At 50.1% G+C, this 27197-nt stretch overlaps 1 protein-coding gene across 1 annotated transcript; it reads left to right on the forward strand.

Moving 5' to 3' along the window:
* Positions 1-217: 217 nt before the first annotated feature.
* On the forward strand, positions 218-26588 carry CFAP91 (cilia and flagella associated protein 91). The gene is made up of 8 exons (XM_063441777.1): positions 218-326; positions 15378-15454; positions 16821-16978; positions 18054-18137; positions 19760-19816; positions 21985-22154; positions 24160-24337; positions 26414-26588. The coding sequence occupies exons 1-8, from the start codon at positions 251-253 to the stop codon at positions 26586-26588; spliced, it is 975 nt and encodes a 324-aa protein (XP_063297847.1). The 5' UTR covers positions 218-250.
* Positions 26589-27197: the final 609 nt, after the last annotated feature.

The raw sequence follows: 27197 nt of genomic DNA on the forward strand, positions 1-27197 counted from the left end.
TCCTCACACCCCCTATCCCCCCAATACTGAATCCTCACCCCCCCATCCCCCAATACTGAATCCTCACACCCCCTATCCCCCCAATACTGAATCCTCACACCCCCTATCCCCCCTCCCCCCATGCTGTGCAGATATTGTCATGTGACCTGTCTGGGATCACGTGGTGTGTTTCCATGGTTCCCGCGATGCGGCCGGAGCTGTTGCCATGGTGACAGTACACCGAGTGCGGCCTGGACATCCCCCGGTCAACATGAGCAACACAGTGACCCAAACCGGGGCCCCCGGGGGCCCTTACCGAGCCAGCCGCTCATTCGACTTCCTCTACGGTAAGAGTTAGTGAGTGTGAGTGTCCCCCTGCACTCACTGCTATCTGCACTCTGTGACTGAGTGTCCTTCTGCACTCACTTCTATCTGCACTCTGTGACTGAGTGTCCTCCTGCACTCACTGCTATCTGCACTCTGTGACTGAGTGTCCTCCTGCACTCACTGCTATCTGCACTCTGTGACTGAGTGTCCCCCTGCACTCACTGCTATCTGCACTCTGTGACTGAGTGTCCCCCTGCACTCATTGCTATCTGCACTCTGTGACTGAGTGTCCCCCTGCACTCACTGCTATCTGCACTCTGTGACTGAGTGTCCCCCTGCACTCATTGCTATCTGCACTCTGTGACTGAGTGTCCCCCTGCACTCACTGCTACCTGCACTCTGTGACTGAGTGTCCTCCTGCACTCACTGCTATCTGCACTCTGTGACTGAGTGTCCCCCTGCACTCACTGCTACCTGCACTCTGTGACTGAGTGTCCTCCTGCACTCACTGCTATCTGCACTCTGTGACTGAGTGTCCCCCTGCACTCACTGCTATCTGCACTCTGTGACTGAGTGTCCCCCTGCACTCACTGCTATCTGCACTCTGTGACTGAGTGTCCCCCTGCACTCACTGCTACCTGCACTCTGTGACTGAGTGTCCTCCTGCACTCACTGCTATCTGCACTCTGTGACTGAGTGTCCCCCTGCACTCACTGCTATCTGCACTCTGTGACTGAGTGTCCCCCTGCACTCACTGCTATCTGCACTCTGTGACTGAGCGTCCCCCTGTACTCACTTCTATCTGCACTCTGTGACTGAGTGTCCCCCTGCACTTACTGCTATCTGCACTCTGTGACTGAGTGTCCCCCTGCACTCACTGCTATCTGCACTCTGTGACTGAGTGTCCCCCTGCACTTACTGCTATCTGCACTCTGTGACTGAGTGTCCCCCTGCACTCACTGCTATCTGCACTCTGTGACTGAGTGTCCCCCTGCACTCACTGCTATCTGCACTCTGTGAGTGTCCCCCTGCACTCACTGCTATCTGCACTCTGTGAGTGAGTGTCCTCCTGCACTCACTGCTATCTGCACTCTGTGACTGAGTGTCCCCCTGTACTCACTGCTACCTGCACTCTGTGACTGAGTGTCCCCCTGCACTCACTGCTATCTGCACTCTGTGACTGAGCGTCCCCCTGTACTCACTGCTACCTGCACTCTGTGACTGAGTGTCCCCCTGCACTCACTGCTATCTGCACTCTGTGACTGAGTGTCCCCCTGCACTCACTGCTATCTGCACTCTGTGACTGAGTGTCCCCCTGCACTCACTGCTACCTGCACTCTGTGACTGAGTGTCCCCTGCACTCACTGCTATCTGCACTCTGTGAGTGTCCTCCTGCACTCACTGCTACCTGCACTCTGTGACTGAGCGTCCCCCTGTACTCACTGCTATCTGCACTCTGTGACTGAGTGTCCCCCTGGACTCACTGCTATCTGCACTCTGTGAGTGTCCTCCTGCACTCACTGCTACCTGCACTCTGTGACTGAGCGTCCCCCTGTACTCACTGCTATCTGCACTCTGTGACTGAGTGTCCCCCTGGACTCACTGCTATCTGCACTCTGTGAGTGTCCTCCTGCACTCACTGCTATCTGCACTCTGTGACTGAGTGTCCCCCTGCACTCACTGCTATCTGCACTCTGTGACTGAGTGTCCCCCTGCACTCACTGCTATCTACACTCTGTGACTGAGTGTCCCCCTGCACTCACTGCTACCTGCACTCTGTGACTGAGTGTCCCCCTGCACTCACTGCTATCTGCACTCTGTGAGTGTCCCCCTGCACTCACTGCTATCTGCACTCTGTGAGTGTCCCCCTGCACTCACTGCTATCTGCACTCTGTGACTGAGTGTCCCCCTGCACTCACTGCTATCTGCACTCTGTGACTGAGTGTCCCCCTGCACTCACTGCTATCTGCACTCTGTGACTGAGTGTCCCCCTGCACTCACTGCTACCTGCACTCTGTGACTGAGTGTCCCCTGCACTCACTGCTATCTGCACTCTGTGAGTGTCCTCCTGCACTCACTGCTACCTGCACTCTGTGACTGAGCGTCCCCCTGTACTCACTGCTATCTGCACTCTGTGACTGAGTGTCCTCCTGCACTCACTGCTACCTGCACTCTGTGACTGAGTGTCCTCCTGCACTCACTGCTACCTGCACTCTGTGACTGAGTGTCCCCCTGCACTCACTGCTATCTGCACTCTGTGACTGAGTGTCCCCCTGCACTCACTGCTACCTGCACTCTGTGACTGAGTGTCCCCCTGCACTCACTGCTATCTGCACTCTGTGAGTGTCCCCCTGCACTCACTGCTATCTGCACTCTGTGAGTGAGTGTCCTCCTGCACTCACTGCTATCTGCACTCTGTGACTGAGTGTCCCCATGCACTCACTGCTATCTGCACTCTGTGACTGAGTGTCCCCCTGCACTCACTGCTATCTGCACTCTGTGACTGAGTGTCCCCCTGCACTCACTGCTACCTGCACTCTGTGACTGAGTGTCCTCCTGCACTCACTGCTATCTGCACTCTGTGACTGAGTGTCCCCCTGCACTCACTGCTATCTGCACTCTGTGACTGAGTGTCCCCCTGCACTCACTGCTATCTGCACTCTGTGACTGAGCGTCCCCCTGTACTCACTTCTATCTGCACTCTGTGACTGAGTGTCCCCCTGCACTTACTGCTATCTGCACTCTGTGACTGAGTGTCCCCCTGCACTCACTGCTATCTGCACTCTGTGACTGAGTGTCCCCCTGCACTTACTGCTATCTGCACTCTGTGACTGAGTGTCCCCCTGCACTCACTGCTATCTGCACTCTGTGACTGAGTGTCCCCCTGCACTCACTGCTATCTGCACTCTGTGAGTGTCCCCCTGCACTCACTGCTATCTGCACTCTGTGAGTGAGTGTCCTCCTGCACTCACTGCTATCTGCACTCTGTGACTGAGTGTCCCCCTGCACTCACTGCTACCTGCACTCTGTGACTGAGTGTCCCCCTGCACTCACTGCTATCTGCACTCTGTGACTGAGCGTCCCCCTGTACTCACTGCTACCTGCACTCTGTGACTGAGTGTCCCCCTGCACTCACTGCTATCTGCACTCTGTGACTGAGTGTCCCCCTGCACTCACTGCTATCTGCACTCTGTGACTGAGTGTCCCCCTGCACTCACTGCTACCTGCACTCTGTGACTGAGTGTCCCCTGCACTCACTGCTATCTGCACTCTGTGAGTGTCCTCCTGCACTCACTGCTACCTGCACTCTGTGACTGAGCGTCCCCCTGTACTCACTGCTATCTGCACTCTGTGACTGAGTATCCCCCTGGACTCACTGCTATCTGCACTCTGTGAGTGTCCTCCTGCACTCACTGCTACCTGCACTCTGTGACTGAGCGTCCCCCTGTACTCACTGCTATCTGCACTCTGTGACTGAGTGTCCCCCTGGACTCACTGCTATCTGCACTCTGTGAGTGTCCTCCTGCACTCACTGCTATCTGCACTCTGTGACTGAGTGTCCCCCTGCACTCACTGCTATCTGCACTCTGTGACTGAGTGTCCCCCTGCACTCACTGCTATCTACACTCTGTGACTGAGTGTCCCCCTGCACTCACTGCTACCTGCACTCTGTGACTGAGTGTCCCCCTGCACTCACTGCTATCTGCACTCTGTGAGTGTCCCCCTGCACTCACTGCTATCTGCACTCTGTGAGTGTCCCCCTGCACTCACTGCTATCTGCACTCTGTGACTGAGTGTCCCCCTGCACTCACTGCTATCTGCACTCTGTGACTGAGTGTCCCCCTGCACTCACTGCTACCTGCACTCTGTGACTGAGTGTCCCCTGCACTCACTGCTATCTGCACTCTGTGAGTGTCCTCCTGCACTCACTGCTACCTGCACTCTGTGACTGAGCGTCCCCCTGTACTCACTGCTATCTGCACTCTGTGACTGAGTGTCCTCCTGCACTCACTGCTACCTGCACTCTGTGACTGAGTGTCCTCCTGCACTCACTGCTACCTGCACTCTGTGACTGAGTGTCCCCCTGCACTCACTGCTATCTGCACTCTGTGACTGAGTGTCCCCCTGCACTCACTGCTACCTGCACTCTGTGACTGAGTGTCCCCCTGCACTCACTGCTATCTGCACTCTGTGAGTGTCCCCCTGCACTCACTGCTATCTGCACTCTGTGAGTGAGTGTCCTCCTGCACTCACTGCTATCTGCACTCTGTGACTGAGTGTCCCCCTGCACTCACTGCTATCTGCACTCTGTGACTGAGTGTCCCCCTGCACTCACTGCTACCTGCACTCTGTGACTGAGTGTCCCCCTGCACTCACTGCTACCTGCACTCTGTGACTGAGTGTCCCCCGCACTCACTGCTATCTGCACTCTGTGAGTGTCCTCCTGCACTCACTGCTACCTGCACTCTGTGACTGAGCGTCCCCCTGTACTCACTGCTATCTGCACTCTGTGACTGAGTGTCCTCCTGCACTCACTGCTACCTGCACTCTGTGACTGAGTGTCCTCCTGCACTCACTGCTACCTGCACTCTGTGACTGAGTGTCCCCCTGCACTCACTGCTATCTGCACTCTGTGACTGAGTGTCCCCCTGCACTCACTGCTACCTGCACTCTGTGACTGAGTGTCCCCCTGCACTCACTGCTATCTGCACTCTGTGAGTGTCCCCCTGCACTCACTGCTATCTGCACTTTGTGAGTGTCCCCCTGCACTCACTGCTATCTGCACTCTGTGAGTGAGTGTCCTCCTGCACTCACTGCTATCTGCACTCTGTGACTGAGTGTCCCCCTGCACTCACTGCTATCTGCACTCTGTGACTGAGTGTCCCCCTGCACTCACTGCTACCTGCACTCTGTGACTGAGTGTCCCCTGCACTCACTGCTATCTGCACTCTGTGAGTTTCCTCTTGCACTCACTGCTACCTGCACTCTGTGACTGAGCGTCCCCCTGTACTCACTGCTATCTGCACTCTGTGACTGAGTATCCCCCTGGACTCACTGCTATATGCACTCTGTGAGTGTCCCCCTGCACTCACTGCTATCTGCACTCTGTGAGTGAGTGTCCTCCTGCACTCACTGCTATCTGCACTCTGTGACTGAGTGTCCCCCTGCACTCACTGCTACCTGCACTCTGTGACTGAGTGTCCCCCTGCACTCACTGCTACCTGCACTCTGTGACTGAGTGTCCCCTGCACTCACTGCTATCTGCACTCTGTGAGTGTCCTCCTGCACTCACTGCTACCTGCACTCTGTGACTGAGCGTCCCCCTGTACTCACTGCTATCTGCACTCTGTGACTGAGTATCCCCCTGGACTCACTGCTATCTGCACTCTGTGAGTGTCCTCCTGCACTCACTGCTACCTGCACTCTGTGACTGAGCGTCCCCCTGTACTCACTGCTATCTGCACTCTGTGACTGAGTGTCCCCCTGGACTCACTGCTATCTGCACTCTGTGAGTGTCCTCCTGCACTCACTGCTATCTGCACTCTGTGACTGAGTGTCCCCCTGCACTCACTGCTATCTGCACTCTGTGACTGAGTGTCCCCCTGCACTCACTGCTATCTACACTCTGTGACTGAGTGTCCCCCTGCACTCACTGCTACCTGCACTCTGTGAGTGTCCCCCTGCACTCACTGCTACCTGCACTCTGTGAGTGTCCCCCTGCACTCACTGCTATCTGCACTCTGTGAGTGTCCCCCTGCACTCACTGCTATCTGCACTCTGTGACTGAGTGTCCCCCTGCACTCACTGCTATCTGCACTCTGTGAGTGAGTGTCCCCCTGCACTCACTGCTATCTGCACTCTGTGACTGAGTGTCCCCCTGCACTCACTGCTACCTGCACTCTGTGACTGAGTGTCCCCTGCACTCACTGCTATCTGCACTCTGTGAGTGTCCTCCTGCACTCACTGCTACCTGCACTCTGTGACTGAGTGTCCCCCTGCACTTACTGCTATCTGCACTCTGTGACTGAGTGTCCCCCTGCACTCACTGCTATCTGCACTCTGTGACTGAGTGTCCCCCTGCACTTACTGCTATCTGCACTCTGTGACTGAGTGTCCCCCTGCACTCACTGCTATCTGCACTCTGTGACTGAGTGTCCCCCTGCACTCACTGCTATCTGCACTCTGTGAGTGTCCCCTGCACTCACTGCTATCTGCACTCTGTGAGTGAGTGTCCTCCTGCACTCACTGCTATCTGCACTCTGTGACTGAGTGTCCCCCTGTACTCACTGCTACCTGCACTCTGTGACTGAGTGTCCCCCTGCACTCACTGCTATCTGCACTCTGTGACTGAGCGTCCCCCTGTACTCACTGCTACCTGCACTCTGTAACTGAGTGTCCCCCTGCACTCACTGCTATCTGCACTCTGTGACTGAGTGTCCCCCTGCACTCACTGCTATCTGCACTCTGTGACTGAGTGTCCCCCTGCACTCACTGCTACCTGCACTCTGTGACTGAGTGTCCCCTGCACTCACTGCTATCTGCACTCTGTGAGTGTCCTCCTGCACTCACTGCTATCTGCACTCTGTGACTGAGCGTCCCCCTGTACTCACTGCTATCTGCACTCTGTGACTGAGTATCCCCCTGGACTCACTGCTATCTGCACTCTGTGAGTGTCCTCCTGCACTCACTGCTACCTGCACTCTGTGAGTGTCCTCCTGCACTCACTGCTACCTGCACTCTGTGACTGAGCGTCCCCCTGTACTCACTGCTATCTGCACTCTGTGACTGAGTGTCCCCCTGCACTCACTGCTATCTGCACTCTGTGACTGAGTGTCCCCCTGCACTCACTGCTATCTGCACTCTGTGACTGAGTGTCCCCCTGCACTCACTGCTACCTGCACTCTGTGACTGAGTGTCCCCTGCACTCACTGCTATCTGCACTCTGTGAGTGTCCTCCTGCACTCACTGCTATCTGCACTCTGTGACTGAGTGTCCCCCTGCACTCACTGCTATCTGCACTCTGTGACTGAGTGTCCCCCTGCACTCACTGCTATCTACACTCTGTGACTGAGTGTCCCCCTGCACTCACTGCTACCTGCACTCTGTGACTGAGTGTCCCCCTGCACTCACTGCTATCTGCACTCTGTGAGTGTCCCCCTGCACTCACTGCTATCTGCACTCTGTGAGTGTCCCCCTGCACTCACTGCTATCTGCACTCTGTGACTGAGTGTCCCCCTGCACTCACTGCTATCTGCACTCTGTGACTGAGTGTCCCCCTGCACTCACTGCTATCTGCACTCTGTGACTGAGTGTCCCCCTGCACTCACTGCTACCTGCACTCTGTGACTGAGTGTCCCCTGCACTCACTGCTATCTGCACTCTGTGAGTGTCCTCCTGCACTCACTGCTACCTGCACTCTGTGACTGAGCGTCCCCCTGTACTCACTGCTATCTGCACTCTGTGACTGAGTGTCCTCCTGCACTCACTGCTACCTGCACTCTGTGACTGAGTGTCCTCCTGCACTCACTGCTACCTGCACTCTGTGACTGAGTGTCCCCCTGCACTCACTGCTATCTGCACTCTGTGACTGAGTGTCCCCCTGCACTCACTGCTACCTGCACTCTGTGACTGAGTGTCCCCCTGCACTCACTGCTATCTGCACTCTGTGAGTGTCCCCCTGCACTCACTGCTATCTGCACTCTGTGAGTGAGTGTCCTCCTGCACTCACTGCTATCTGCACTCTGTGACTGAGTGTCCCCCTGCACTCACTGCTATCTGCACTCTGTGACTGAGTGTCCCCCTGCACTCACTGCTACCTGCACTCTGTGACTGAGTGTCCCCCTGCACTCACTGCTACCTGCACTCTGTGACTGAGTGTCCCCTGCACTCACTGCTATCTGCACTCTGTGAGTGTCCTCCTGCACTCACTGCTACCTGCACTCTGTGACTGAGCGTCCCCCTGTACTCACTGCTATCTGCACTCTGTGACTGAGTGTCCTCCTGCACTCACTGCTACCTGCACTCTGTGACTGAGTGTCCTCCTGCACTCACTGCTACCTGCACTCTGTGACTGAGTGTCCCCCTGCACTCACTGCTATCTGCACTCTGTGACTGAGTGTCCCCCTGCACTCACTGCTACCTGCACTCTGTGACTGAGTGTCCCCCTGCACTCACTGCTATCTGCACTCTGTGAGTGTCCCCCTGCACTCACTGCTATCTGCACTCTGTGAGTGTCCCCCTGCACTCACTGCTATCTGCACTCTGTGAGTGAGTGTCCTCCTGCACTCACTGCTATCTGCACTCTGTGACTGAGTGTCCCCCTGCACTCACTGCTACCTGCACTCTGTGACTGAGTGTCCCCCTGCACTCACTGCTACCTGCACTCTGTGACTGAGTGTCCCCTGCACTCACTGCTATCTGCACTCTGTGAGTGTCCTCCTGCACTCACTGCTACCTGCACTCTGTGACTGAGCGTCCCCCTGTACTCACTGCTATCTGCACTCTGTGACTGAGTGTCCTCCTGCACTCACTGCTACCTGCACTCTGTGACTGAGTGTCCTCCTGCACTCACTGCTACCTGCACTCTGTGACTGAGTGTCCCCCTGCACTCACTGCTATCTGCACTCTGTGACTGAGTGTCCCCCTGCACTCACTGCTACCTGCACTCTGTGACTGAGTGTCCCCCTGCACTCACTGCTATCTGCACTCTGTGAGTGTCCCCCTGCACTCACTGCTATCTGCACTCTGTGAGTGTCCCCCTGCACTCACTGCTATCTGCACTCTGTGAGTGAGTGTCCTCCTGCACTCACTGCTATCTGCACTCTGTGACTGAGTGTCCCCCTGCACTCACTGCTATCTGCACTCTGTGACTGAGTGTCCCCCTGCACTCACTGCTACCTGCACTCTGTGACTGAGTGTCCCCTGCACTCACTGCTATCTGCACTCTGTGAGTTTCCTCTTGCACTCACTGCTACCTGCACTCTGTGACTGAGCGTCCCCCTGTACTCACTGCTATCTGCACTCTGTGACTGAGTATCCCCCTGGACTCACTGCTATCTGCACTCTGTGAGTGTCCCCCTGCACTCACTGCTATCTGCACTCTGTGAGTGAGTGTCCTCCTGCACTCACTGCTATCGGCACTCTGTGACTGAGTGTCCCCCTGCACTCACTGCTATCTGCACTCTGTGACTGAGTGTCCCCCTGCACTCACTGCTACCTGCACTCTGTGACTGAGTGTCCCCTGCACTCACTGCTATCTGCACTCTGTGAGTGTCCTCCTGCACTCACTGCTACCTGCACTCTGTGACTGAGCGTCCCCCTGTACTCACTGCTATCTGCACTCTGTGACTGAGTATCCCCCTGGACTCACTGCTATCTGCACTCTGTGAGTGTCCTCCTGCACTCACTGCTACCTGCACTCTGTGACTGAGCGTCCCCCTGTACTCACTGCTATCTGCACTCTGTGACTGAGTGTCCCCCTGGACTCACTGCTATCTGCACTCTGTGAGTGTCCCCCTGCACTCACTGCTATCTGCACTCTGTGACTGAGTGTCCCCCTGCACTCACTGCTATCTGCACTCTGTGACTGAGTGTCCCCCTGCACTCACTGCTATCTACACTCTGTGACTGAGTGTCCCCCTGCACTCACTGCTACCTGCACTCTGTGACTGAGTGTCCCCCTGCACTCACTGCTATCTGCACTCTGTGAGTGTCCCCCTGCACTCACTGCTATCTGCACTCTGTGAGTGTCCCCCTGCACTCACTGCTATCTGCACTCTGTGACTGAGTGTCCCCCTGCACTCACTGCTATCTGCACTCTGTGACTGAGTGTCCCCCTGCACTCACTGCTATCTGCACTCTGTGACTGAGTGTCCCCCTGCACTCACTGCTACCTGCACTCTGTGACTGAGTGTCCCCTGCACTCACTGCTATCTGCACTCTGTGAGTGTCCTCCTGCACTCACTGCTACCTGCACTCTGTGACTGAGCGTCCCCCTGTACTCACTGCTATCTGCACTCTGTGACTGAGTGTCCTCCTGCACTCACTGCTACCTGCACTCTGTGACTGAGTGTCCTCCTGCACTCACTGCTACCTGCACTCTGTGACTGAGTGTCCCCCTGCACTCACTGCTATCTGCACTCTGTGACTGAGTGTCCCCCTGCACTCACTGCTACCTGCACTCTGTGACTGAGTGTCCCCCTGCACTCACTGCTATCTGCACTCTGTGAGTGTCCCCCTGCACTCACTGCTATCTGCACTCTGTGAGTGAGTGTCCTCCTGCACTCACTGCTATCTGCACTCTGTGACTGAGTGTCCCCCTGCACTCACTGCTACCTGCACTCTGTGACTGAGTGTCCCCCTGCACTCACTGCTACCTGCACTCTGTGACTGAGTGTCCCCCTGCACTCACTGCTACCTGCACTCTGTGACTGAGTGTCCCCCTGCACTCACTGCTATCTGCACTCTGTGAGTGTCCTCCTGCACTCACTGCTACCTGCACTCTGTGACTGAGCGTCCCCCTGTACTCACTGCTATCTGCACTCTGTGACTGAGTGTCCTCCTGCACTCACTGCTACCTGCACTCTGTGACTGAGTGTCCTCCTGCACTCACTGCTACCTGCACTCTGTGACTGAGTGTCCCCCTGCACTCACTGCTACCTGCACTCTGTGACTGAGTGTCCCCCTGCACTCACTGCTACCTGCACTCTGTGACTGAGTGTCCCCCTGCACTCACTGCTATCTGCACTCTGTGAGTGTCCCCCTGCACTCACTGCTATCTGCACTCTGTGAGTGAGTGTCCCCCTGCACTCACTGCTATCTGCACTCTGTGACTGAGTGTCCCCCTGCACTCACTGCTACCTGCACTCTGTGACTGAGTGTCCCCTGCACTCACTGCTATCTGCACTCTGTGAGTGTCCTCTTGCACTCACTGCTACCTGCACTCTGTGACTGAGCGTCCCCCTGTACTCACTGCTATCTGCACTCTGTGACTGAGTATCCCCCTGGACTCACTGCTATCTGCACTCTGTGAGTGTCCTCCTGCACTCACTGCTATCTGCACTCTGTGACTGAGTGTCCCCCTGCACTCACTGCTATCTGCACTCTGACTGAGTGTCCCCCTGCACTCACTGCTATCTGCACTCTGTGACTGAGTGTCCCCCTGCACTCACTGCTATCTGCACTCTGTGACTGAGTGTCCCCCTGCACTCACTGCTACCTGCACTCTGTGACTGAGTGTCCCCCTGCACTCACTGCTATCTGCACTCTGTGAATGTCCCCCTGCACTCACTGCTATCTGCACTCTGTGAGTGTCCCCCTGCACTCACTGCTATCTGCACTCTGTGACTGAGTGTCCCCCTGCACTCACTGCTATCTGCACTCTGTGACTGAGTGTCCCCCTGCACTCACTGCTATCTGCACTCTGTGACTGAGTGTCCCCCTGCACTCACTGCTATCTGCACTCTGTGACTGAGTGTCCCCCTGCACTCACTGCTATCTGCACTCTGTGACTGAGTGTCCCCCTGCACTCACTGCTATCTGCACTCTGTGACTGAGTGTCCCCCTGCACTCACTGCTATCTGCACTCTGTGACTGAGTGTCCCCCTGCACTCACTGCTATCTGCACTCTGTGACTGAGTGTCCCCCTGCACTCACTGCTATCTGCACTCTGTGACTGAGTGTCTCCCTGCACTCACTGCTATCTGCACTCTGTGACTGAGCGTCTCCCTGCACTCACTGCTATCTGCACTCTGTGACTGAGCGTCCCCCTGCACTCACTGCTATCTGCACTCTGTGACTGAGTGTCCCCCTGCACTCACTGCTACCTGCACTCTGTGACTGAGTGTCCCCCTGCACTCACTGCTATCTGCACTCTGTGACTGAGTGTCCCCCTGCACTCACTGCTATCTGCACTCTGTGACTGAGTGTCCCCCTGCACTCACTGCTATCTGCACTCTGTGACTGAGTGTCCCCCTGCACTCACTGCTACCTGCACTCTGTGAGTGTCCTCCTGCACTCACTGCTATCTGCACTCTGTGACTGAGTGTCCTCCTGCACTCACTGCTATCTGCACTCTGTGACTGAGTGTCCCCCTGCACTCACTGCTATCTGCACTCTGTGACTGAGTGTCCCCCTGCACTCACTGCTATCTGCACTCTGTGACTGAGTGTCCCCCTGCACTCACTGCTACCTGCACTCTGTGAGTGTCCTCCTGCACTCACTGCTATCTGCACTCTGTGACTGAGTGTCCTCCTGCACTCACTGCTATCTGCACTCTGTGACTGAGTGTCCTCCTGCACTCACTGCTATCTGCACTCTGTGACTGAGTGTCCTCCTGCACTCACTGCTATCTGCACTCTGTGAGTGTCCTCCTGCACGCACTGCTATCTGCACTCTGTGACTGAGTGTTCTCCTGTACTCACTTCTATCTGCACTCTGTGACTGAGTGTCCTCCTGCACTCACTGCTATCTGCACTCTGTGAGTGTCCTCCTGCACGCACTGCTATCTGCACTCTGTGACTGAGTGTTCTCCTGTACTCACTTCTATCTGCACTCTGTGACTGAGTGTCCTCCTGCACTCACTGCTATCTGCACTCTGTGACTGAGTGTCCCCCTGCACTCACTGCTATCTGCACTCTGTGACTGAGTGTCCCCCTGCACTCACTGCTATCTGCACTCTGTGACTGAGTGTCCCCCTGCACTCACTGCTATCTGCACTCTGTGACTGAGTGTCCCCCTGCACTCACTGCTATCTGCACTCTGTGACTGAGTGTCCCCCTGCACTCACTGCTATCTGCACTCTGTGACTGAGCGTCTCCCTGCACTCACTGCTATCTGCACTCTGTGACTGAGCGTCCCCCTGCACTCACTGCTATCTGCACTCTGTGACTGAGTGTCCCCCTGCACTCACTGCTACCTGCACTCTGTGACTGAGTGTCCCCCTGCACTCACTGCTATCTGCACTCTGTGACTGAGTGTCCCCCTGCACTCACTGCTATCTGCACTCTGTGACTGAGTGTCCCCCTGCACTCACTGCTATCTGCACTCTGTGACTGAGTGTCCCCCTGCACTCACTGCTACCTGCACTCTGTGAGTGTCCTCCTGCACTCACTGCTATCTGCACTCTGTGACTGAGTGTCCTCCTGCACTCACTGCTATCTGCACTCTGTGACTGAGTGTCCTCCTGCACTCACTGCTATCTGCACTCTGTGACTGAGTGTCCTCCTGCACTCACTGCTATCTGCACTCTGTGAGTGTCCTCCTGCACGCACTGCTATCTGCACTCTGTGACTGAGTGTTCTCCTGTACTCACTTCTATCTGCACTCTGTGACTGAGTGTCCTCCTGCACTCACTGCTATCTGCACTCTGTGACTGAGTGTCCCCCTGCACTCACTGCTATCTGCACTCTGTGACTGAGTGTCCCCCTGCACTCACTGCTATCTGCACTCTGTGACTGAGTGTCCCCCTGCACTCACTGCTATCTGCACTCTGTGACTGAGTGTCCCCCTGCACTCACTGCTATCTGCACTCTGTGACTGAGTGTCCCCCTGCACTCACTGCTATCTGCACTCTGTGAGTGTCCCCCTGCACTCACCGCTATCTGCACTCTGTGACTGAGTGTCCTCCTGCACTCAATGCTATCTGCACTCTGTGAGTGTCCTCCTGCACTCACTGCTATCTGCACTCTGTGACTGAGTGTCCTCCTGCACTCACTGCTATCTGCACTCTGTGACTGAGTGTCCCCCTGCACTCACTGCTATCTGCACTCTGTGAGTGTCCTCCTGCACTCACTGCTACCTGCACTCTGTGACTGAGCGTCCCGCTGTACTCACTGCTATCTGCACTCTGTGAGTGTCCCCCTGCACTCACTGCTACCTGCACTCTGTGAGTGTCCCCCTGCACTCACTGCTATCTGCACTCTGTGACTGAGCGTCCCCTGTACTCACTGCTACCTGCACTCTGTGACTGAGTGTCCCCCTGCACTCACTGCTATCTGCACTCTGTGACTGAGTGTCCTCCTGCACTCACTGCTACCTGCACTCTGTGACTGAGTGTCCCCCTGCACTCACTGCTATCTGCACTCTGTGACTGAGTGTCCTCCTGCACTCACTGCTATCTGCACTCTGTGACTGAGTGTCCTCCTGCACTCACTGCTATCTGCACTCTGTGACTGAGTGTCCTCCTGCACGCACTGCTATCTGCACTCTGTGACTGAGTGTCCCCCTGCACTCACTGCTATCTGCACTCTGTGAGTGTCCTCCTGCACTCACTGCTATCTGCACTCTGTGACTGAGTGTCCTCCTGCACTCACTGCTATCTGCACTCTGTGACTGAGTGTCCCCCTGCACTCACTGCTATCTGCACTCTGTGAGTGTCCTCCTGCACTCACTGCTATCTGCACTCTGTGACTGAGCATCCCCCTGTACTCACTGCTATCTGCACTCTGTGAGTGTCCCCCTGCACTCACTGCTACCTGCACTCTGTGAGTGTCCCCCTGCACTCACTGCTATCTGCACTCTGTGACTGAGTGTCCTCCTGCACTCACTGCTATCTGCACTCTTTGAGTGAGTGTCCCCCTGCACTCACTGCTATCTGCACTCTGTGACTGAGTGTACTCACTGCTTCCATTGGTGACATGGTGGACAAGAGGGTTGTCATCTCGGCGCCATTTTTTCCTAGTGTGATGTTTCTCGATCTCCCAACAAGCCAACGTGGAGTAAATTGTCCGTAAATGGACAGCAGTGAAACAATTATTACAATCGGGGGCCGAGAAACGGGATTTCTAACATAATACCAGTCAGATCGGATTCAGGCCTGCTGGGCGGTATGTCTACCATGTGCTAAAGGATGGATATCAACTTCTGCAAAGTTTCCCCAAGTACTTGGCGAAGAGGGGTGAGCCTCCTGCCCCTCCATAACACGAGCACAATGCATTCATTCCATTTATATATAAAGCACTACGGATTAGTAAATGCAGCAAAGCTTAAATAAGGTTCCCGTGTTTCGCTGGTATTGTAGATCTCCACCCTCTGATAACACATGTATGTTGTATGTTCTTTCCATGTTACAGATCCTCTGCACACCCTGTCTAGTGAGAAAGATCATGTACATGCAACTTTCAGAGCTCATATATCCAATGAAAGGATGGTGAGTACATGGAATAGACCAAAAAAGGGGTATGTGACTAATATGAGGATTGGAGATTTTCTAAACTATCGGTACAGGAAATTCTTCGAAATATTAATGATTACATTTTACCACCAATTCAAAAAAGGGACTATGTGGTTATTGGCACATAGGATGTACACCTTAGTGAACAATGCATTAAAGCGGAGTACAAATGCAGGAGAATATCACAGAGCTCCACAGCAATTAAACTCACAGTAACATGCACATAGTATGGGTGTATCACAGAGCTCCACAGTAATAAAACACACAGTAACATGCACATAGTATGGGTGTATCACAGAGCTCTACAGTAATAAAACACACAGTAACATGCACATAGTATGGGTGTATCACAGAGCTCCACAGTAACATGTGCACTGCCCCTAAATCAAGCATAAAAACACCTAAAATTCCGTCTGTCTTCATCTCAAGATGTTGAGATATATAATGTTTCCAAATACAAAAAGTTAAGTCCTGCGCTCACTCCCATCACCCCTGGGTGGCAGAAACGACTACAGTGCACATCAGCTCCAATATATAGTAAAAACCAAAGGAAAAAGTTACCTGCGCTCTCTCCTTAATCCCTATGTATATTTAAACAAATGGAGGTAATTTAGTTACTCCAATGGCCACTGGAGGGAATGCCCGCCTGCCAACGTCAAGGCAGACCCCATCCTAGACGGGTCCTACTCTGACCCTTTACCTTGCTTCCTTGAGCTTCTGGCAAAGATATCTCTAATGAGAAAGAAAGGGGTATTTTTTATATACACCCCTATACTTATTAACCCTTAATAGGGGACACATGGGATGGGCGGCAGCATTGTAACCAGGCTGTGTGATACAAAGTAAATATAAATACAAAAAGAAAAGTCCTGCGCTCACTCCCATCACTCCTGGGCGGCAGCAACGACCACAGTACACATCAGCTAATACATATAGTAAAAACCAAAGAAAAAAAGTTACCTGCGCTCACTCCTTAATCCCTATGTATATTTAAACAAATGGAGGTAATTTAGTTACTCCAATGGCCACTGGAGGGAATGCCCGCCTGCCAACGTCAAGGCAGACCCCCCCCTAGACGGGTCCTACACTAACCCTTTACCTTGCTTCCTTGAGCTTCTGGCAAAGATATTTTCTAATGAGACAGAAAGGGGTATTTTTTATATACACCCCTATACATTATTAACCCTTAATAGGGAACACTTTGGATGGGCGGCAGCATTGTAACCTAGCTTTTCCTTGGTTTTTACTATATATAATGTTTCGTTGTTTCTCTGTCTTTATATATATATATATATATATATTAAAGCTGAATCTTGTAACCTCCCCTCCTTTGTTTATGCAGCAAAAGATCCCAGAGTTTCCAGCCATGTTCAGCGAATTGGTTCATCAGCCGCGCTACACGCTGCGGCTACAGCTGAAGGACCCGGTTCCCCAGTTTATTGACCGGCGATGGAGAGGGCGAGGAGAGCAGAGGCTGAATGCGCTGAAGCAGCTGGCAGGGTAAGATGGAGACGGATACGGGCGCACGTAATGCCAGGTAACATTGGACATAGAGAATTAGGAAAAGATGAGCACAGGCTTGCTTATTTTTAATATGTGAGGTCTATAATTCCTGAACACAGGTAGGCACTGGTAAGTGAGGCTTGAAGCAGCAGCTATTATTTCCTAATGGTGAATACCAATTGGAAGGTTTACTTATAGCGATTGCTAGAAATCAGGTATCAGACTATTCACAGAAGACAATTTTTAAAGAATCCCAGTGTTCCAGCTATGGAATATTCAATAGCTGGAACACTTGGAATATTTTGGCCTACACTTTGCATTTTTTTCCCTGCATCTGGCATTTGAGTGATTTAGCCAGGGACAGTTTATCGCAGGATGTCTTCCTCATACAAGCTCGCTATTTATTGGACATATCATTTCTATACTGTCTGTAGACTAATGAATTGTTCTATTCAGACATAGAAAGGTGTTTGTTTCCGTACGTTTTTACACAGCATGTCTTTTTACTTTGTATATACCCACCAACCCTTGCTCCTCTTTTCTTTGTAGCATGTTTGTCCAACTGCCTCCAACCTCACCTGATTAAAGGGTACCTGTCATGACAATGCTTAAAGGGACAATATAAGCACTATAACCACTACAAATTGCTGTAGTGTTTTCTGTGCGTGGACCTGTATGTCCAGTGTTTCTTCTTGAACTGCTGCCATTTATTTCAGTATTTTGCAAGGGGTGTATCTCCACCACTGGCATGTGTTATTCTGGAAGCTCCGAATGACACTTCCATGCTGTGTAACGATATGTAACCATGCTTTTTGCTTTGAGTTTTAATATCATTACGGTGAACCCTTGTTACTGTAGGTTGTCAGGCATGAAGGTGCGCAATGAGATTCACCATTTGTGAATAAGAAAGAGGTGGTGCCTCTACAAGAAGCACAAACACACTTTATGTTCAGTGTTTCTCTATGAGAACATATGATTGGACGATGCACAGGACTAACTTAGCCGTCAGTGTGGGTAGAAATCAGTCCCAGCGTGCTGTATATGAGCTTACCAATACTGCCTTTTCTTTTAGATCTCAGGCTCCAATCGTCACCCCTGCACAGGCTTCTGAAGGTAGCGATATCTCTGGGAGAGACCGATACAGGTTCTTTGAAAGGTATGTGAGGGCATGTATAACAAAACCTTCTAATGGAGACTGTTTGAAGTTATCCACACACACAGCTTCTCTCTAAGACTTACTGTTTTATTACGCATTCTTTTTACACATAGTGGTACAGCTCAAAGAAATCACCTTCTTGCGGTCTGTTCAATAAACATGGAATTGGCATCTGAGCAAAAACATTTAAACCCCAAAAAATTTTTTCCCCTAACTTTAGCTAGTGCATTCTGAATCCCAGTTTGATGAATAAATAATTTTAAATTCAAATTAAACCTTTTACAAAGCATTCTTTGAGAGCTAGGGTCATACCTGGTTCATGGGTAAGGATATATTGGAATAATTAATTATTGGAGTAATTAAAGGTGTCATTATATGTCGAATATTCCGTGTTCTACCCAGAATGCCATGAATCCTCCCTTTAGGCCATGTCTCTGTCTCTCTCTGTGTCAGCTAGTTGGGCTGTATTGAGCAGACTTCACACACTCTGGCCCTCCAGATGTTGAAGAGCTACTATTCCCTGGATTCTATGACCAAAACAATTCTGGGAATTGTTGTCAATCAGCAACAGTCTGAATTGAGATCCCAGGTATAGAGTATGTTAACACTGCTTTATTATAGACAGAGAAACTAGAATGTAAAAGCAGATAAGAACCTTTTGGCCCATCTAGTCTGCCCAATTTTCTAATTACTTTCATTAGTCCCTGGCGTTACCTTAAAGGGACACTGTAGGCACCCAGATCACTTCAGCTAATTAAAGTGGTCTGGGTGCTGTGATCCGTTTGCACCTAGTGCTGCAATGTTAAACATTCCAGCGAACTTTAATGTTTACATTGCAGCTCTGTCTGCCCTCTGTGGCTGTCTAACAGACAGCCACTAGAGTGCATCTAGAATCCAAACTGACTTTTGGTTCGTTATCTGACGCTGAATATCCTCACGGCCCTCCAGCGTCAGATTTTACCCATACGAAAGCATGCACATTAGGTCTCCCCCGCCGATGTCAGCGTGGGCAGAGCCTGACCCAGCGCCGAGAGACATCGGCGCTGGATTCAGGTAAGTGGCTAAAGAGGTTTTAACCCCTTGAGCCCCGCGGGAGGGGGCACCAGGCTGGGGGGGACCTATTAACCCTATAATGCCAGGAGAACATGGCACTATAGGATACCTTTAAGCCTAGGATAGCCTTATGCCTATCCCACGCATGTTTAAAACTACCTTACTGCGTTAACCTCTACCACTTCAGCTGGAAGGCTATTCCATGCATCCACTACCCTCTCAGTAAAGTAATACTTCCTGATATTATTTTTAAACCTTTGCCCCTCTAAATTTAAGACTGTCCTCTTGTTGTGGTAGTTTTTCTTCTTTTAAATATAGTCTCCTCCTTTACTGTGTTGATTCCCTTTATGTATTTAAATGTTTCTATCATATCCCCCCTGTCTCGTCTTTCCTCCAAGCTATACATGTTAAGATCCTTTAACCTTTCCTGGTAAGTTTTATCCTGTAACCCATAAACCGGTTTAGTAGCCCTTCTCTGAACTCTCTTTCCATATTAGTGTCCTTTGTGCATTTGGGATTGTTGCTATTTTGTAATAATCATTGTTCTGTTACTCTGTATATTGCTCCAGGCCTCTGGTCCCATTTACTCAGCAGATGGCACCCAATGTGCTCCTGGCTGTTTCTAGGTGAGTAGCTTGCCAATCCTGAATTATTTCTCTCTCTCTATACATAGGTATCCTCTAGACCAGGGGTAGGCAACCTATGGCAATGCACGGAACTCAAGGTATCTTTGCACGGCACTCAAGGCTGCTGGAGCCAAACAGGCTCTGGCCTATCAAAAGTCACAGGGGAACTTCACATATCTGCTAAATTAAGGACAATCCTTAATTTATGCATTGCAGCACATAGAGGTAGTGATCTCAGATCACTTTTTTTCCAGCACTTGTAAATGGGAATCCGCACTGGAGTAGAGCAGCCTGCAGCAGCTATCGCAGTTTCTGCCCTTACCTGGCCAGCACGGCCCCCACTGGACCCAAGGGAAGCCACCAGCACTGCTAGATATACACAGACATGCAGAATAACCCTCCCCTCATACAAATAATACAAACACACAGGCTGTCCGTGTGGCGGTCACCCCTTGAGAGGCTGGGGTGTTCACCGCCTGAGACATCCTTCTCCCCTAGTGTGGGTAGCACTGCAGTATTCCCAAGTCAATATCCAAGTAGACCATGAATCCAGTATAGCTGTACAACTCCTATAAGAGCTAGTGGTTATAGCAGTTATAGCTGTTCCCTACAATCATGAGACGAGGCTGCGTGTTGATGGTGAAGTGAACTGATTTTAATGGGGCCACACTTGGCCTTTTATGACAATCCCCATGCAAGGGGTACTCCCACATGGACCTGGTGGTAGACTGAATTACAAAGTCACAAGCCAATGACAACAGTGTTACAATGCATGACACTCCCATACATATCATACAATCCCTCCACTCTGCCTGGCAGAGTCAGATACTGTATTAACTCAATTATCTCCAGGCGAAAAACACAATTTACAGGCAACCCGAAAGTACCCCAAAACCTCTCATAAACCCCATATCCAACATATCCAAAAATCACCCAGATCGTTTCAGGTGTTTAGGATTTTCATGGAAGTCTTTTTTTGACCGAACGCCGCCTTCATCGGATGAATATGCACGAACACAGTCGAGTCCGATAATAGTTCCATGCACTCAATGACCAAACACCACTGGAAGCGTTCGCCAAAACAAGATGGCCACCACCACCTATTCGTCCATACGAACGGCGGCCACCCAGTCGACCACTTAGAATGTTCAAGTGTTTGCGGTTAGAATAAGTGTTAGTGGGGTCAAGTGGGTCAACTAGTGGCACACGACTGTTCTGGGTGGTCCAAGTATTCGGTACTTTGTTCAGTAGACGAATCAGAAGGGGAAATCTGTTCGGTTAGATTTGTATACGGAGCTAGTTAAGCAAAATTATCCTCCAGAAACAGGGGTATATGTTACAGTCCGCACAAACACCGCACCACTAATATTCTAAATACACATATGCAACACCACAAGCAGTCTCTCCCATGCAATACCCCAACAGCCCCACACATACACACAACACACTCAATTCCACAAGCAGCCCTCATACACAGCTGACATTCCTAGGTATCACACACAATACCACAAACTACTCATGAACATATACAATATAATAGCTCATATACGCACACAACACAACGATACAAAGCAACTGCAGTATAAATAACACAAGCAGAATACGGCAACACCTCAATTTTAAAAAATAGGACTGGCACACTACGGGACACAATCTTATTTTGGCACAGTACTGCTAAAAGGTTGCCTACCCCTGTACTAGACTGAAAGCTCATTGGAGCAGGGTCCTCATTTACCTATTGTTCCTGTGTCACTGTGTTATTGTCTAATTTATAGTAAAATGTTCCCCCTTTCATGATATTGTAAAGCGCTGCGGAATTAGTTGGCGCTAAATAAATACCAATAATATATATATATATATATATATATATAAAAAAAAAAAAACTTCTTACCCCTCTCCTTGCTGTCCTTCAATATAAAGTATTCCTCGGTGCAATCTCGCGTTAAAATTTCATTTGCCTCTATGTGTGTATATATAATGTATAGGAAGGGGCTTAATGTATAGTGTCTGTCACCAAGCTGTCAACATGATGGCAAATATTGGGGAATTTATTCTATAAGTGTATAGGACTATTCCAGAAATCATGTAGCTATATCTGCCAGTTATATTCTTCCTGCCTTTTATATCTAAATGGGTGCTGAAAATCATTTAATCTGTTTGTTTGTCAGGGCTGATCACAGCCCCCGCACACCAAGAGCACCCACTCCCCTGGTCCGTACAGTGGGGATTCAAACCGATTACCGAGATAGTGAGGCACAGACTGACCCCTACACTCCAGAATTTATAGTGCGCCCTGGATCAGTCCCTGAGCTTCTCACCCTCGCCAATCTCACGTGGGGTAAGTGTTACCAGTAGCTTAATCTCAACTACAGTTGCTGTACCTGCATTGTCTGTATAGCTGTGTAGAGATACACCTAGAACATACAGCTACTGTGCCTGCATTATCTATATAGCTGTGTAGAGATACGCCTACAACAGGGGTAGGCAACCTTTGGCACTCCAGAGGTGCTCGAGAGAAGAGAGCATGGGAAGCCTCCCATAATGCTTTTACACCCATAATGCTGACCAAGCCTCATGGGAGGTGTAGTCCAAAACATCTGGAGTCCCGAAGGTTGCCTGTGCCTGGCCTAGAACATACAGTTACTGTGCCTGCATTGTCTATATAGCTGTGTAGAGTTACGCCTAGGACATACAGTTACTGTGCCTGCATTGTCTATATAGCTGTGTAGAGATACACCTAGAACATACAGTTACTGTGCCTGCATTGTCTGTATAGCTGTGTAGAGATACACCTAGAACATAGTTACTGTGCCTGCATTGTCTGTATAGCTGTGTAGAGATACACCTAGAACATACAGTTACTGTGCCTGCATTGTCTGTATAGCTGTGTAGAGATACACCTAGAACATACAGTTACTGTGCCTGCACTGTCTGTATAGCTGTGTAGAGATACGCCTAGAACATACAGTTACTGTGCCTGCATTGTCTGTATAGCTGTGTAGAGATACACCTAGAACATACAGTTACTGTGCCTGCATTATCTATATAGCTGTGTAGAGATACACCTAGAACATACAGTTACTGTGCCTGCATTGTCTATATAGCTGTGTAGAGATACACCTAGGACATACAGTTACTGTGCCTGCATTGTCTGTATAGCTGTGTAGAGATACACCTAGGACATACAGTTACGGTGCCTGCATTATCTATATAGCTGTGTAGAGATACGCCTAGAACATACAGTTACTGTGCCTGCATTGTCTATATAGCTGTGTAGAAATACACCTAGGACATACAGTTACTGTGCCTGCATTGCCTATCTAGCTGTGTAGAGATACACCTAGGACATACAGTTACTGTGCCTGCATTGTCTATGTAGCTGTGTAGAGATACGCCTAGAACATACAGTTACTGTGCCTGCATTGTCTGTATAGCTGTGTAGAGATACACCTAGGACATACAGTTACTGTGCCTGCATTGTCTGTATAGCTGTGTAGAGATACACCTAGAACATACAGTTACTGTGCCTGCATTGTCTATGTAGCTGTGTAGAGATACACCTAGGACATACAGTTACTGTGCCTACACTGTCTATATAGCTGTGTAGAGATACACCTAGGACATACAGTTACTGTGCCTGCATTGTCTGTATAGCTGTGTAGAGATACACCTAGGACATACAGTTACTGTGCCTGCATTGTCTATGTAGCTGTGTAGAGATACACCTAGGACATACAGTTACTGTGCCTGCATTGTCTATGTAGCTGTGTAGAGATACACCTAGAACATACAGTTACTGTGCCTACATTGTCTATGTAGCTGTGTAGAGATATGCCTAGGACATACAGTTACTGTGCCTACACTGTCTATATAGCTGTGTAGAGATACACCTAGGACATACAGTTACTGTGCCTGCATTGTCTATATAGCTGTTTAGAGATACTGATTATCTCATGGGAAAAAAAGCTTAACACATGTTCTAAGTGATTTTTAATAATTTATTAAATTCCAGAGAAACTATAGTTCTCCTATAAAACTAACATTTCCAGTGTCCTTTATGGTTTTCTAGCCCGTTCCTGTCTACTTCCTGTTTAGTGTCACATTTTATGTACCCATGAGCCTTTTATCGTCTGTTTTCACATTAGTTTGTACATCATTTTGTATGTAAGCAGTTTATGTAAGACAAACTAGCTCTGTGTTCCTTTAAAACCTTTGCCACAGGCTTTATCTGTAGATCTGATTGTTGTCATTCCCTCTCATCCAGTTATACAGTATGTTGGTCAGTGTCTTTCAAGTCTGCTATACAGTGTTGTTTCTTGTCTTCTTTCTCTCATTCATCTCAGGTCGAGGCCTTCCTGCAGGACTCGCAGAGGTAGAAATGATAGAAAGAGCTCGAGAGAAGAGAGCATGGGAAGCCTCTCTGCCCCCTCTGAGTGATCTGTCACAGCTCGAAAAGAGGAGAAAGATGATGGATGAGCAGGAAAGAAAGGAGTGGGCCTTCCGAGAAAGGGAGATAGAGAAGTATGATTTATTTTGTGCCTTCAGACTAATGGCGGTATCCAACATTCTACAGGAAAAATAAAACGCTTTAAAATACTGTTAGAGAATGTGATAATGAGAATGTATCCAATAAATGTGCCTTCTTGTCACTAAAAGTCTTAATGCGTGCTTCCGAGCAACCCAGGGGTAAATAATTAATATCTGTTTCTGACTTCCTGTGGGCAAAAGCCTAATCATAGCCTTCAGAGTGAAATAGAGAGGTAAATATAGTTCTGGTCTCCTCTGAGCAGATGCCTGGAGTGAGGACTTCAGAGTGAAATATAGAGGTAGTCATAGATCTGGCCTCCTCTGAGCAGATGCCTGGAGTGAGGACTTCAGAGTGAGATAGAGAGGTAGTCATAGATCTGGCCTCCTCTGAGCAGATGCCTGGAGTGAGGACTTCAGAGTGAGATAGAGAGGTAGTCATAGATCTGGCCTCCTCTGAGCAGATGCCTGGAGTGAGGACTTCAGAGTGAGATAGAGAGGTAGTCATAGATCTGGCCTCCTCTGAGCAGATGCCTGGAGTGAGGACTTCAGAGTGAGATAGAGAGGTAGTCATAGATCTGGCCTCCTCTGAGCAGATGCCTGGAGTGAGGACTTCAGAGTGAGATAGAGAGGTAGTCATAGATCTGGCCTCCTCTGAGCAGATGCCTGGAGTGAGGACTTCAGAGTGAGATAGAGAGGTAGTCATAGATCTGGCCTCCTCTGAGCAGATGCCTGGAGTGAGGACTTCAGAGTGAGATAGAGAGGTAGTCATAGACCTGGCCTCCTCTGAGCAGATGCCTGGAGTGAGGACTTCAGAGTGAGATAGAGAGGTAGTCATAGATCTGGCCTCCTCTGAGCAGATGCCTGGAGTGAGGACTTCAGAGTGAGATAGAGAGGTAGTCATAGATCTGGCCTCCTCTGAGCAGATGCCTGGAGTGAGGACTTCAGAGTGAGATAGAGAGGTAGTCATAGATCTGGCCTCCTCTGAGCAGATGCCTGGAGTGAGGACTTCAGAGTGAGATAGAGAGGTAGTCATGTATCTGGCCTCCTCTGAGCAGATGCCTGGAGTGAGGACTTCAGAGTGAGATAGAGAGGTAGTCATAGATCTGGCCTCCTCTGAGCAGATGCCTGGACTTCAGGGTGAGATAGAGAGGTAAATATAGTTCTGGCCTCCTCTGAGCAGATGCCTGGAGTGAGATAGAGAGGTAGTCATGTATCTGGCCTCCTCTGAGCAGATGCCTGGAGTGAGGACTTCAGAGTGAGATAGAGAGGTAGTCATAGATCTGGCCTCCTCTGAGCAGATGCCTGGACTTCAGGGTGAGATAGAGAGGTAAATATAGTTCTGGCCTCCTCTGAGCAGATGCCTGGAGTGAGATAGAGAGGTAGTCATGTATCTGGCCTCCTCTGAGCAGATGCCTGGAGTGAGGACTTCAGAGTGAGATAGAGAGGTAAATATAGTTCTGGTCTCTTTTGAGCAGATGCCTGGAGTGAGGACTTCAGAGTGAGATAGAGAGGTAGTCATAGATCTGGCCTCCTCTGAGCAGATGCCTAGAGAGCGGCCTGCAGAGAGTGAGATAGAGAGGTAGTCATAGATCTGGCCTCCTGTGAGTAGATGCCTAGAGAGCGGCCTGCAGAGAGTGAGATAGAGAGGTAGTCATAGATCTGGTCTATTTAAGACTTTCAGACGAAGCAAAATAGAGTAGTTATGACTTACGTCTTATCCAAACTGATAAGATTAATAATATTTCCAGTTTGACTAAGTTTGGCCAAAAGTGTGATAACCCTCTAGGCTTTCTGAAAATCTAACAATTATTATTTAACATCCAGTGAGTTTATTTACTGTAGCAGTGAGTGATTATACTACGTATCTGTTACAAAATAATACTCAAAGAGGCTATACTACATGTAAGCTTGTTTTCAGTAAAATAACATTAGTAATGTGTCTCCTTTAATGGAGATTATTGAAACCCAAAAAGGGGTGTATTGAGTCACGTTTGGGAATATCTGCATATGTCCCAGTAATGGCGCCACTCTGGTTGGTGGGTGTTAACAATATCTTGTATTGTTCATCAGACTCCAGGAAGCGCAGCTCGAGGTGCTGAAGACCCTTCTCCGACAGCGAGAAGAAACACAGAAGGAGATGGATGGGAAGCGACTGGACTCTCGTTGGTCTAATCTACACGCTGAGAAAGAGAAGAGATTTAAAAAAATCCAGAAAGAGCATATTCAAAGTATGGAGAGAAAATAACGAAAGAAAAAAAAATTGAAAAAAGGGAACATGCTGCGTCAAATACGAATGTTGACTAAACAAGTGTATGAACACAATATATCAATGTAAAATAGCTTAAATAAGAATATAGTATAAAAATCCTTATCGTACTAAAATAAAACCGCAGCATGATCCCTTTTTTATTTTTTTTTGTCCTCTCATTTTGGATTGTTAGGGTATCCATACTACAGACTTGCTGCCTTTAGAGTTAGCGCTGTATCTGATCTCTCTAGTTAGAAGCTTTCCTTTTATAATACATACGGTATCTTCCATGTGGACAAAACATCCGACTTAACAGGAGGCAGGCTGAGCATGTACACAGCCAGTAAACGTCAGCATCGTGTGATATTGTTTAGCAACATGTCCACACAGTCTTACATTAACTCAAGCTTCCTTCTATTCTGTAGTATAGGAGATACAAATGATGCAACACCATTTAAAACAATTATTTATTAATATGATACTCGCATTAGAAAGCACTCACACCCAGCAGTCAGTGTGTATCGTCCATTAGGCTTTGCCACGGACACCACACGTTGACTGTATATACCCATGGACATGTATGGACATATTCCCCTGCAAATAATG

The sequence above is a fragment of the Pelobates fuscus genome, chromosome 1 (assembly GCF_036172605.1).
Source record: "Pelobates fuscus isolate aPelFus1 chromosome 1, aPelFus1.pri, whole genome shotgun sequence".
Lineage (NCBI taxonomy): Eukaryota > Metazoa > Chordata > Amphibia > Anura > Pelobatidae > Pelobates > Pelobates fuscus.